Here is a 13,271-nt window from a genome sequence, read left to right as displayed (position 1 = left end):
AGCATATTCCTAGTACTAAATTACTTTTGGAGCCCAGTATTGTCACCCACAGCGCTTCTCTGGAGGTGTCTGCCCCTTCTAGGTGTTCTAGTCCACTCAACACTATGCCCTCTTTAATGTACAGGGCAACACCTCCCTCAGTATGCTCTTCCCTGTCCTTCCTATAGAGTTTATATCAGAGATGACCATATCCCATTGGTTCTCTCCATTCCACCAGGTTTCTGTTATGCCCACATTATCTAGTTTCACCTTTAAACCCAGGCACTCCAACTCTCTCCCCCCTCAAACTGATGGAGCAGGCTAATTCCATCAAGAGTGATGAGCCATTCTTAAGCTTGACAGAGCTTCCCTGTGGGAAGGATGATGGCAAACTTTTGCTTCTTTAAAAATATTGTTTTATTTTGATCCTATTATTGCATGTTGGTTTTAAATGGAAGCAACCTCAGAAGCATTTGCGCCATGAGATAATGAATAATGAAAATAGATAAGAAATACATAAATTATAAAAGTGCTGAATTAGATCTCTGATCCAGCAGGGCTCTACAGATCTTCTCATGAAATGTACTTAGCAAGACTTTGTGTCTTTCTGTGTCAATAGAACATTCTGAATTTCTTTCCGAGTCCTTTGTGGAGATATCTTTGCCCTAGAAGGTTTTGTCTTTGTTGAACCAGATGGACATTTTAACTTCCCACTTCTCATCAGTTCCATTGTGATCCCATCTCCCAATTTCTCTCTCACCATTGCAGGACAGTAGTCAAGAACTACCAGCACTTCCTGGCCTTGGCGTTCGCCATCACTGAGCTCAACAAGGACCCGACTCTCCTTCCCAACACAACGCTCGGCTTCCGCATCTATCAGCACATGGACATCGTCAGTGTGATGCATGAGAACAGCATCTCTCTGCTTTCCACTCGGGGGCGAGCACTTCCTAATTATAAATGTGACAGGAAAGATCAACTTCTTTCTGTTATTGGGGGTCTTGACTCCAAGTCCTCAAAGGAGATTGCATCCTTAATGGGCATCTACAAAATTCCACAGGTAAGGGAATCTATCTGAGGATGGATGAGGGTGATCTGCAGAGATCAGAAACATTATGATGGACAAGCCAATGTCTGAACACGTATTTGCCCATGCAGTGGCTGTGTTGCCCTGATTCTGGATGGCAGGTGTGGGGGGCCTTTGGACTTTGGCTAGCCTGCCATGCAATAACCTTGGTGGTAGCCAGGAATTTCAGGTGGCTGCTGCGTGACTAATCCCAGCCAGGAATGGGTGTGTTATGTAAGAAAAGGTTTTGGACTGGGAGAAATAAACATGGAGTCTTCTGACACTTTAAATACGCACAAATCAACAAGGCAGCCACCCCTCTGGAACCTGGAAGAAGCCCCCATCCCCCAACAACATACAATTTGTTCATCTTTTATATATTGGGCCAACAATATTGTATTTTGGGAGGAGCCTTAAAGCAAGAAAGGCCCCCGGCATGCGCTTAAAGGGTCACATTCTTTGAATATAGGCATAGGGGTGTAGTCATTGCAATGGTTAAAAACCGTGTTAGGGTTAGCTGCATGACAGCCCTGACACGGAGTGGTCTTAAAGACATCAGAGAACTTCACTTTATATTTAGATGTCCATTTTTTAAAATGGACACCTTGCTTCTGGATTGCACTTCATGCAACAGACTAACAGGAAATTCCTTCCTTCAGCTTGGTTATGGCTTGTTCAATGCAGTTCAGAGAGAGAAAGGGGCATTTCCTTCCTTCTACCGGATTGATCCCAATGAAATTGCTCAGTGTATGGACTTAGTCAGGCTGCTCCTGCATTTCCACTGGAACTGGGTTGGGCTGCTTGTTCACAGCGATGACAGTGGTGAAAATTTCATCCAAACGTTGACACCCATGCTCAAGCGGAAGGACATCTGTGTGGCCTTCACCGAAATGTTTAAATCAACGAACTCACTCCATCTGGTTCAAGTACGATCTGGCTCTATTCCTAGCTCTTGGTTTGAACCTAAAGTGATTATTGTCTTTGGGGACTCTGGTGTTATACGACAATTATCAGTGAGGTTGGGTATTCATGAACAAAAATCCAAGATCCCACTTAGGAAGGTTTGGATCATGACATCGCATTGGGAAACTGCTGCGACGGGATCCCCCTTGAGTGGGCAATATTTAAAAACCCTCCATGGTGCTTTGCACTTCAGAGTCCACAGAAGGGATGTGCCAGAATTCAAATATTTTCTCCTGGCTTTAGATCCACTCCGACCACAAGGAGACGTCTTCCTCCATTTCTGGTGGGAAAGGGCGTTTCAGTGTCAGTTTCTGAACTCAGGCCAAAACGTTCAAAAGGGAAGGAGATACTGTACTGGGAATGAAAAGCTAGACAACTTGCTGTACTCTGTGTTCAAAATGAGCATGTCTGATCACAGCTACAATGTCTACAACAGTGTTTATTCTGTGGCACATGCATTACATGCTTTATCTGGATCCAAACATGCAATGATGAGGGAAGGCAAGAGACTTCTGAATATTCAGCCGTGGCAGGTAACTCCCTTCTTCAGATCTGGCAATCTTATAAAAGGTGCCTTGGTGTTTTTCTGATGGTCTGATAAGAAGGAAAGGGTGAGACTGGGAGAAAGGCTGTTAGTCCACTCTAAAGATGCTAAGAAGGATATTCCCTATGGGTATTCTTTCATGGCCATCCTTTCCCTTAAAGAACATTAATCAATGCGTAAAGGGTAGCAGAAGGTTTTAATGCTTCTAAAATAATTATGTATTTAGAACTGTGGATATTGAGGAGTGAGGAATAGGAAATCCCCCACCCCAAACACATATTTTTACTCTATGAAGGAGTATTGTTCCCTCCCAACACCCAGAAGCAAACAGCAGGCCGATCCTCCTGTCCCATGTTCCTTCTTGCCAGTCAGTTGAAGACTCCCAGATGTTGGTCTCCCTTTCACTTTGAGCAAACTCCCTCCAGCTCCCATTCAAAGATATGAAGGTGTGTTGTAGCAAGTAGACACCAGACAACCCTGCCTCCCAAAATCATTGGGCAAGCATGTTTGAGCTGATAGTACTCAAAGAAGATGCATCTTAAGCATTAAACAAAGGAACAGAGTATGCTGGTGGTGGTGGGAGGACACCCCAGTCTCCTAACTTGATGGCAGTCACAGTGTGTTAGAAGACACCAGAGTTGACTCACATTTACCCCATTTTCTAAGACTCTCTTCCATTTCAGATTCTTGCCTCTTTGAGAAACGTCCGGTTTAATAACAGCGCTGGAGATGAAGTCTCTTTTGCTGAAAATGACAAGAGATACGATATCCTGAACTGGGTCTTCTTCTCAAATGGCTCTTTCTATCCTGTGAAAATAGGAGGGGTATCTCTGGGAGCTCCCCCAGGCCAAAACTTCATCATTCACTCTGATGCAATCATGTGGGCTACAGAGGTGAGGCTGAAGTGAATGTCCTGGGGTCATGGGATAATTGAAGAATGTTGCAGTTCTCTCCCTTGAGAATGGAAGTTGTCTTTCTAGATAGGACCAGAGGCCTATTGAGTTCGGCAGGTGGTCATTGTCCAGTGGTAAAGAACCATCTTTATGCAAACGTCCCAGATTCCATCCACAGCACTTCAAGGCAGGGGTAGAAAAGAGTGCTTTTCTGAAACCCTAGAGACGTGCTGCCAGTCAGTACAGACAATACTGTGCTAGGTGGACCACAGGTTGGAATCAGTAGAAGGCAACTTCCAAAATGACTGTTGCTGCTTCAGACCATATTTTGAATCGGCCTCATATCCCAGCTGAGATATGAGCAGGGAGGGGAGGTGTCAACCAACTCAGGTGGGTTGCAGAACCAGGTGGCTTTCTCCATGCAGAGAAATTTATGGATCTCCGTGCCCCTCTCTGCATGGAGGGGGGCGAGTGGGTGGGGTGGTCCCCCTCTTGTCATGGGAAGGGGAGGAGATTTGCAGGGGCATGTCCATCCCCTTGATACTCCAATGTTCCAATTTCTGTCTCCCATATAAACCTCTTTATGATAGTCCTAAGTAACTTGTAGGCATCCAGAAGATATTAAATTGGTGATCCTATCTATCATGTAATGGGAGTCTCTGTTGAGTAAAGATGATGAGTGCATTTTCTCTAACCCAGGAAATTGTCAACTATTTGTCTTTTCCCTTTTAGAAGATGCCCTTTGCAAGGTGTGTGAAGAGGTGCTCTCCAGGGTACTGGAGAAAAGTTCCAGAAGGGAAGCTGGTTTGCTGCTACAGATGTGACCATTGTCCAGAAGGGTCATTTTCTAACCAGACGGGTAGATGAAACCTTGAGAGCCATAAAAAAGTGCAGAACATAGCGAGGCAAGAGCAGAGCAGGGCCAAGGGGAAGATCATAGACAAGGATCAGAGTCCACCATTTCCCCTCAAAATATTTTCAATATAAATATCATTTTGGGTACATACCTCTGTGGTTTACTGGTCTGCAAAGTAAACTGTCCACACAGTTTCCTCTAGAAATCTCCTATTTAAATAATGATGAAGTAAATTACTTATACTTGCTAGTACAGAATCTACTAGGTTTTCTTCCATATTCGCATTGGCTCACTTTTTCATGCATAATTTTTAAAGGACATGTTCCCAGTCTCAGGGGTTTTATTATTTTTAGCATCAGAGTGTTTGGGCAGAGCACTAATCAGGCCAGGTAGCTGGTCATCCTTGTAACAACTGCAGCATGTTTCCCAAATGTCAAACACATCACCCCTTTTTAAATATTTCTTTCTGTAACCTGTTCCCCATCTTCTGCACCAACACATCTCCTCAGAGGACAGTCCGTCTTCTTAATTAAATGACAGATTGTTTTTATCTATTTGCCCACTTAGGAGGCACTGCAGGTCACAGATCATGCTTCAGATCTTATAGTTACCTGGTTTCCATTTCTAGTTACAAAATGTTACAGAATGTGGGTTTGTCTACCTTGCAGAATATTCAACATGAGTCTGGTACAGAGGGCTGTCATATAAAGAATAAGAAATAGAATTTTGTACCTTTTCTGACTCTGTTCTTATGAAATATGTAGCCAAATCTTTAAAATAATAAAAGGGAAGTTGTACCCTTGGTTTTACAATAAGCTACAGAATGGATATTTCCATCTCCTTCTTTTTGAGCTCAGCTGTTCCCACATAAAGGACAACTGTGTCATGTATTAGATACTTCAGTAGCTTTTGCTCATTCCAGATACAGATAGCCCAGAAGATCAACACCCAAGGTATTTTGTACCTTTTCTGACTCTGGACTAACATATGCCAAACCTTAAACTAAAAGTAATCAAAGGCATAAAATCAGCTAGAGACTTGATATTTCCATCCCCTTCTTTGAGGGATGAACTGGCCCTCACAGAAAGAACTTCTGTGTCATGTCTGATATACTTCAATTGTTGTTGTTCATTCCAGATTCAGTTCGCTGTACCCCATGCCCAGAACACCAACACCCAAACAAGAACCAAGACCAGTGCATCTCCAAGAAGATCCACTTCCTTTCCTATCAAGAGACACTCGGGTTAATTTTAACTTCTCTGACTCTTTTCCTGTCTCTGATCACATCTCTAGTGCTGGCAACCTTCATTAAAAACTGTGACACACCAATCGTCAAAGCCAACAATCGAGACCTCACCTACGTCCTCCTCATCTCCCTTCTGCTCTGCTTTCTCTGCTCCTTCCTGTTCATTGGCAGACCCAGGAAGGTCACCTGTCTTCTCCAACAAACTGCTTTCAGCATCTTCTTCTCAGTTGCTGTTTCTTCTGTGGTTGCAAAAACTGTCACGGTGGTTCTGGCCTTCATGGCCACCAAGCCAGGAAACGTGGCCAGAAAACTCTTGGGGAGACAACTGACAAACGCCATTGTCCTGGCCTGTCCCCTCATCCAAACTGTGATCTGTGCTGTCTGGCTGCTGACCTCTCCCCCGTTCCCAAACGTGGACTTCCATTCCCTGGCTGGAGAGATCATAGTGGAATGTAATGAAGGCTCAGTCATCATGTTTTACACTGCCCTAGGCTACATGGGTTTTCTGTCCCTCATTGGCTTTATGGTGGCTTTTCCAGCAAGGAAATTGCCGGACAGCTTTAACGAAGCCAAGTTTATCACCTTCAGCATGCTGCTGTTTTGCAGCGTTTGGGTCTCCTTTGTGCCCACCTACCTGAGCACCAAGGGGAAGTCCATGGTGGCCGTGGAGGTCTTCTCCATCTTGGCCTCTGGGGCTGGTCTCCTGGGTTGCATCTTTCTCCCCAAATGCTACATTATCCTCCTGAGGCCCAATGTCAATACCAGGGATCATCTCATAAGGAAAAACAATTAAGGCATCTAACACTTCAGGGCAAGCCCTGCTCATTTAGTTTCCTGCCAAGTATATCTATTTGGGGAGTCCAATAAAATTATTCAGAAATTGATCTGGTGCATCTGTTGTTAAGCAACAGGGTTTATGCCACTTTGGGGTTATTCTGCACTCCTTAGGTATTTCGTCTTTCCCAGTCAGCTAGAAGCAGCCTTAAGATCCCATATGATGGGATCATATCCCACATAAAAATCCGGAGATTGCTGAATTATTTTAAAGTGCTGCCCATGCTCTAAGAAGAATTAGTGTTACATATGACAAAGGGAAACCACCAGAAAATGTTGCAGTATATCTTCAACTCCTAAGGGTCCAGGTTTTCTGGCAGCCAGTCATGCCATCCTCTGGGATAGTATAAGCTGTGTGGAGCTTGATTTCATTGTCAGGAGCACATTTCACTCCTCCCTCCCCCCCACCCCACCGCCCCATGACACACCAGTTTTCTTTCTTTCTTTTCCAACACTCTGGAGTGTTTAAGCACCTTCTGTTCTTTTCACTGGGTTATTTGAGGCTGGGGGTTGGATTAATTTTTAATTTTTTGTGGTACTTCTGCAAACCTGAGATTTCCCCCTAAGAATGCTTATACCTCCCTCTTGTTTCTCAGTAGCCCCGTTTGGCTCAATTTCTGCCAGCCCTCACCACCTGCACATTATTAGAGCTGGTGATACTTGCAGTAGGAATATAAGTGATTGAAAATGTCAACTATACCCAGGTTTGCAAAGTGGGAACGTAATATGTTTGAGGGGTGTTATGTTTGCCAAACTGGATAAGTCTCTTGAGAGAAGGGACAACAGTATAACAGATTCCTTCAAAATTGGGGAACTTTTATTAAATATTAGGAAAAATACCATGCCATCATATACATATCTACTCAGAAGTAAATCCTACTGAGTTCCATGTGGCTTACTCCCATGTAATGAGACAGCTGCAGGTTCAATCTCAATGTCTCCAGTTAGGTTTCGAAAAGCCCTCTATTTGAAACTGTAGAGAGCCACTCCCAGTCAGTGTGGACAATAGTTAGCAAGGTCTACCGGTGTTCTGACTCTGTGTAAGAAAGCTCTCCTGTTTAAATGACCCCTTTTTTCAGAACCATAAGAACTGGAATCTTTATATTTGTTTTTCACCTGTAGAACTCACGCCTTGCCAGAAGGTCTAAGGTTTGATCCCTGGTGTCTTTAGGTAGGGCTGGGGAAGAACCCTGTCTGAAAGCCAGAGAGTCACTGCCAGTCAGTGCAAACAATCCCAAGCAATATGGACCAAGGGGCTGATTCGGTAGAAGGCAGTAGGGGTGTACAAAACCCACTTATCATTCCAATCTGGGCATCCGTGGGGTGGGGGGGAGGCGATCCGTCCCTCCCCCCAGAATTCTGCCCGGCTGGCTTCACTCTGCAGCAAATCTGCAGAGCTGCCGGCTGGGCCTGTCCGCAGCCGGACTTCTGTCTGCTGCCTGGCTGCGGCTGCAAATGGCGTCTGGCATAGGGGACACCATTTGTGTCCCTGCTCTTTTCAGTGATAGGCTAAGTAAATATTTATGTAGCCTATCACAGCAAAGAGCAGGGACACAAATGGCATCCCCTACGCCGGACGCCATTTGCGGCCACAGTCTGGGGCAGCAGACAGACAGCAGCAGTGGATGCACCCAGACCGGCCGGCAGCAGGTAGGGTCTGTCTGGGGAGGATTTCGGGGGCGGGGAGTAGTCCGTTCTGCCACGGACTCCGGGGGGCCAGATTCTAAAGAATCCGGCCTCATTGGAGTCCGTGGCAGATTTCTCCACCGTCCCTAGAAGTCAGGATGTTGTAAGAGAAGGAACTTGTATTGGTGCATGGTTCTGTGCATGGGGAGGAAACTCATAGGTCATGGCCAGTCGTTGACAGATTGGCAGGGACTCTGGGAATGAGATTGCCACCAACACCAAGGAAGAGGGTGGAAACCCACCCCCCAACGGATTTCTGATCCCAGCTGAAATAAAAAAAGGAGTTCAAGGTGGCAAACTACATTGAACATTAAGGGGCTTTCCAAAGGGCAAAAATCAGGGCAGGCAACATGTCAGCCTAGATCTGTGGGTTTTCCTAGGTAAGCTTCTGCAGGACCAGTTTCAAGGTGTAGTTCTAGCACTCAACCAGACCATCTGTCTAGAGATATTTTCCTATTGGGGGTGATGGGAGAGAACCCAAAAATCTAGGACAGGAGTAGGACCCTCTTTCAGCCTCAGAGCTGAATTCAGTTTTGGAGAAGCACTCAGGGGCCATAATCCAATGGTGGGTGGAGCCAAAATACATAACATTCCAGCATATTGCAGCCATGTGAAGTCAGCATGGATCTCTGGAGATCCCCAGGGGGTCTGACTGGGACTGAATGAAGATTGGATTTGGCCCGTGAGCCCCACCCCTGACCAAGGCTGACATGTTGCCTGCCCTAATATTTGCCCTTCAGGAACCCCACAAGCTTTGAACTGCTCTTTGGATGAAAGCCACCGCACTGCCCTTGATGCCTGGCAACACATCTCCTCCAGCTGCAGATAGCTTTGTCTCTACCTTCCACACTGGAGGTGTGATTCAAGTCAGGTGTCAGGTACCAATATGGTTGCTGCCCCCGAAAGTAGAGGACCCTTTGCAAAAGGAGATGCAAGATGAGTGACAATCAAGCATTACGATCAAGCTACTCAGCACTGGTTAGGCCTCATCTGGAGTACTGTGTCCAGTTCTGGGCACCACATTTTAAGAAGGATGCAGACAAGCTGGAGAGGGTTCAGAGGAGGGCAACAAAGATGATCAGGGGACTGGAAACCAAGCCCATGAGGAGAAACTGAAAGAACTGGGCATGTTTAGCTTTGAGAAGAGAAGACTGAGAGGAGATAGGATAACGCTCTTCAAGTACTTGAAAGGTTGTCACAGAGAGGAAGGCCAGGATCTCTTCTTGATCGTCCCAGGACACGGAATAATGGGCTCAAGCGACAGGAAGCCAGACTCCAGCTGAACATCAGGAAAAACGTCCTGACTGTTAGAGCAATACAACAGTGGAACCAATTACCTAGGGAGGCGGTGGGCTCTCCCACGCTGGAGGCATTCAAGACGAGGCTGGACAGCCACCTGTCAGGGATGCTCTGACCTGGATTCCTGCATGGAGCAGGGGGTTGGACTCGATGGCCTTGTAAGCCCCTTCCAACCCTACTATTCTCTGATTCTATGAATCACAATTGCGCTATCAATGCCTCATGTAGAAAGGCTTAGAGAGATGCTAGAAGCCCCAAGATTAGAAGGGAAATTAGATGATGATTGTGCCAAAATCTAGTGAATTGGTCTTTACATTCAATGGACATGAGAGGGATGGAGGAAGAATGAAAGGTGACCCCCAGTGCCTCTCCACCATGTCTCCGTTCACCTCAGTGGCACACATTGTCTCCATGAGCACCCGCCTCTACTGTGTCTCCATTCACCCTCCCAGCGGAGTCTGATATGAACACAGGTTTTGCTCCTTTGCTGCCGTGCCCCCCATATACTGTGATAGACTTCAGCCAGACTCTACCCAGGACCAGGCATGGCTGGTTTGTGTACCATCAGCTGTCCACACAGTGGGAGCAACAGAGGCCATGGGGAGTGAGAGGAGGCAGCAGCATAGCTGAGGGAAGGCCCCTCCAATGCTGTCCCACAGTGATCATCAGACCCACCGAAAGATCCAGCAGGGGCCTGTCTACCTGGAGCTCTCTCCTGTTCTTCCCAATGGGTGCCAGGCATGAGTGGTGATGCAGCCCACCCCTGTTTCCTTGCCTGGTTTGAATAGATTGTGGTACAGGAAATTAAGGGCATCTGGAAGGGAGCAAGCTATTCACCATTCTGTTTGGGAGTGCATTATACCCATGAGGGAAAAAGAAAAGAAAAGGCACCACCACTGTTTTAGGGGACCTCCTCTGATACCTCCTTACCGTTATCAGCACCCAGATCCTGCCCTTCCTCAGTGAACATTCAGCTACCTCCAAGGCCTGGACTATATGGCTAGAGACAAGTCTTAAGAAATACCGCTACTTTGTGGATCATGTAACTACCAGACTCCATTCACGCCATTTCATTGTTTAGGGCCGTTGTGTCGTTCCTCCATTTGAATGTTAGTTTTGCTTCCTTTCTTCTTCCCTGTTAAATAAACCCTACTTCTTGTTTTTTTACATCCCAATTAGTTTGTCCCCCACCCCTTTTCAGGGAACATGGGTCCTGGTGGGCTGGAAGCAGCACATGCAAATTTGGGGTCAGCATTTTTCTCCCTCACCTGTCCCACTACAGTATGAACCTAGTTCCCATGGTTTCCACCAACCCACAGGGTTGCTGCTAGGGAATGCAGGGTTGCCCTCAGAACCATGAGGTCTCAGATCTTCTGTGTATTGTAAGGAAAGGAACACAGCTCAGTGGTAGAGCTCATGCTTTGCAGGCAAAGGGTCCCTATTAGATCCCCGGAATCTCCAGGTAGGGCTGGGAAGGACCTCTGTCTGGAACCTTGCAGAGCCTTTACCGGTCAGTGTAGACAACGCTACATTAGATGGGCTGGTCTGAGCTGGTGCAAGGCAGATTCCTTATCAGTCTTTTACCTCAGAGGGGACAACTGCTCAAAGTTCAGTTGAAGGAATTTTATGAGTGGAAATATGATTGATTGATTGATTGATTGATTTGTACCTCTCCTTTCTACCAAGAAAAATGGCACTTAAGGTGGCTTGTGATCATAAATAAAACCTAATTAAAATAATAATAAAGCAATTCATTAAAATAGGACTCCATTCTTCTGAAAGACTGATTTGAAATGAGCTTCCCACCTATCTCTCAGACTTTGGGCCTTTAATTCTTGAAAGATCCTGTTAGTCCTATACACTGATTTCGGTATCTTGTACATTTCTCCAACACAGTGACTTCCTGGTCTTCCGATAACTGTATCTGATCTCTGGCTTACTTCTTGTGCTTAATTAGAGATGTGCACTGACCAAGATTGGACTCAGACTCCAATTCAGCACTTCAAAAAGTGCCCCAATTCTGTTGGCCAATTTGGCACAGACCAGTCCACCAGGCTTTGGAACCATTTCAATCAGATTTCTCCATTTCCTTTGGAAGACTCAGTAATCCCTGATAGTCACACATCTTGCATCTCCTCCATGACAGGGCCCAGTATTTCTTAGGGCAGCAACTGTCATGATTCATGGACACATTTTGCATCCATGGTATAACTGATATAGACCTGCCTTCCCCAACCAAATGCTCTCCAGGTGTGTTGGACTGCAGCTCCCACCATAGCCAATGACCATATTTTTAGGAATTGTGGGATTGCTAGTCCAAACATCTGGAGGGCATGTCCTCCTAGGTCTGAGTGTTCTCCTAAGTAAGTTTCTGCAGGATCAAATTCAGAGTGCCATTCCAGCACTCAGCCAGAACATTTGTGGGGAATGGGAGGGGATGGTCCAAGCTCCCTTGGCTCCTGAGGCATGAAACATAGACTTAATTACTCAGCTTCACAAAGACACTGTCAAGGTGGAAACTGAGCCCATAGAGCCCCAGAGCAGTTCTGATTCTGAGGAGGATCAGCAATCCATGGGAGAGGAGCTCACTCATCTCTCACAAGCACAGCAGCTGGCAGAGATTCCTCCTGCCAGCATTCCTGGGATAGATAGTGACCCTGGCAGTGAGAGAGCACTGGAGGGGGGCTTGCTGGATGCTCGGCACAGACGCAGGGAGCGACGACAGATGGAGGGCGCAGAAAGGAGGCGCTCCACTTGTTTGCCACGCAAACAACGGTCATGTCCCGAGGACCCAAGGGAAAGAGGGAGAATCTCTCCCTAGCCCATAAGTTTAGGGACTTCCCGTGGTTCTCCTTCAAACAGGGACCAACTGCCTTACCTGGAGCTTAGGCTACTCTGCTATCTTTCCCCAGTGCTGTTCCTCGCTTTGTCGCTAGTGATTAGTATCTGAAAGAGTCATAAAGTAATAAAGGAATAAAGTCTCAGAAAGAATTCCTCGTCGTCTGTGTCCTGAGTTGGTTATTGGTGGGGACTGCAAGAGCTAGGGCGCTCCTGACAGACACAAGGGCAGACCCTGGCAGCTAAAGTCAAATCCATTGACTTGAGGGTGCAGTGGTGGCCAAGAGGTAGGCCTTTTTCACGGCCACCACTGCCACATGGTAGGCTTAATAATGGGCTTTTACCTCTGATGGTCGCATTTGTTCAGGTCCTCCCACCAATTGTGCTTTAGCCATTATCTGGCCTGCTTCAAAACCTGAATCCAAGAAACCATCTGAGCTCCACAATGCCATACAGGGTGTGAGAGTACAGCCCCAGCAGAAGTACCTGCCATTCCAATCCAGTGAGAAGAACAGTGAATGTCATGGGGATAGAAGAAAGTTCTCCTTACAGGAGATTGAGATCCATACAACATATGATATCGCAGAAACAGGCTTCTGAATGGCTGGCAGGAATCCTGAACCATACTGCAACTTTTTGTTTCAGCTGCCATGGATCATATGAGCAATCAATAAATAATATGAAATAAATGAAATAACAATAACAATAATAATAACAGTAAATATTATATAACACTAATTCCGTATGTGTGACATGATCTTAAAATAGCTCTAAAAATCCAGGATATTTATTGGGAATAAAGTGCGATACACAGAACATTTTAATTCCACTTCCAGTTGACTGGGAAAGAGCAAATGTCTCAGCAGTGAGAAAAGGATCCAATGTGGAAAGGACCTTGTTGTTTAAAAGATAACTAAGCACATTCAGTTTTGAGTAATTGTATAGGCCTCCTTAAGTAGGTATACATGACAGAAAACTAGCTAGCAGGGAATGTTCCAAAGTATGAGATGCCTTGTTTTTCTCCTTATCAGCTGATCTTTATGATTGAGATGGGGCCTTAGCAAAAT

The 13,271-nt window shown here is 45.9% G+C and overlaps 1 protein-coding gene across 1 annotated transcript; it reads left to right on the top strand.

Moving 5' to 3' along the window:
- The first annotated feature begins 862 nt into the window (after window positions 1-862).
- Window positions 863-6,340, top strand: LOC146333485 (vomeronasal type-2 receptor 26-like). Its single transcript, XM_084826359.1, has 5 exons — window positions 863-1,039; window positions 1,705-2,541; window positions 3,236-3,445; window positions 4,178-4,304; window positions 5,439-6,340. The coding sequence occupies exons 1-5, from the start codon at window positions 863-865 to the stop codon at window positions 6,338-6,340; spliced, it is 2,253 nt and encodes a 750-aa protein (XP_084682485.1).
- Window positions 6,341-13,271: the final 6,931 nt, after the last annotated feature.

The sequence above is a fragment of the Heloderma suspectum genome, chromosome Z, assembly GCF_057233095.1.
Source record: "Heloderma suspectum isolate Gila_16-S chromosome Z, 16-S_ref, whole genome shotgun sequence".
In the NCBI taxonomy this organism is placed as follows: Eukaryota; Metazoa; Chordata; class Lepidosauria; order Squamata; family Helodermatidae; genus Heloderma; species Heloderma suspectum.
This window is presented reverse-complemented; position numbering and strand designations above follow the sequence as displayed.

Excerpts from the sequence above, each read along its gene's own strand:
- LOC146333485 (XM_084826359.1), top strand. The coding sequence starts at position 863 with ATGGACATCGTCAGTGTGATGCATGAGAACAGCATCTCTCTGCTTTCC. Across the intron at positions 1,040-1,704 it reads GCATCTACAAAATTCCACAG|CTTGGTTATGGCTTGTTCAA; the intron begins GTAAGGGAATCT and ends TCCTTCCTTCAG. Across the intron at positions 2,542-3,235 it reads TGAATATTCAGCCGTGGCAG|ATTCTTGCCTCTTTGAGAAA; the intron begins GTAACTCCCTTC and ends CTTCCATTTCAG.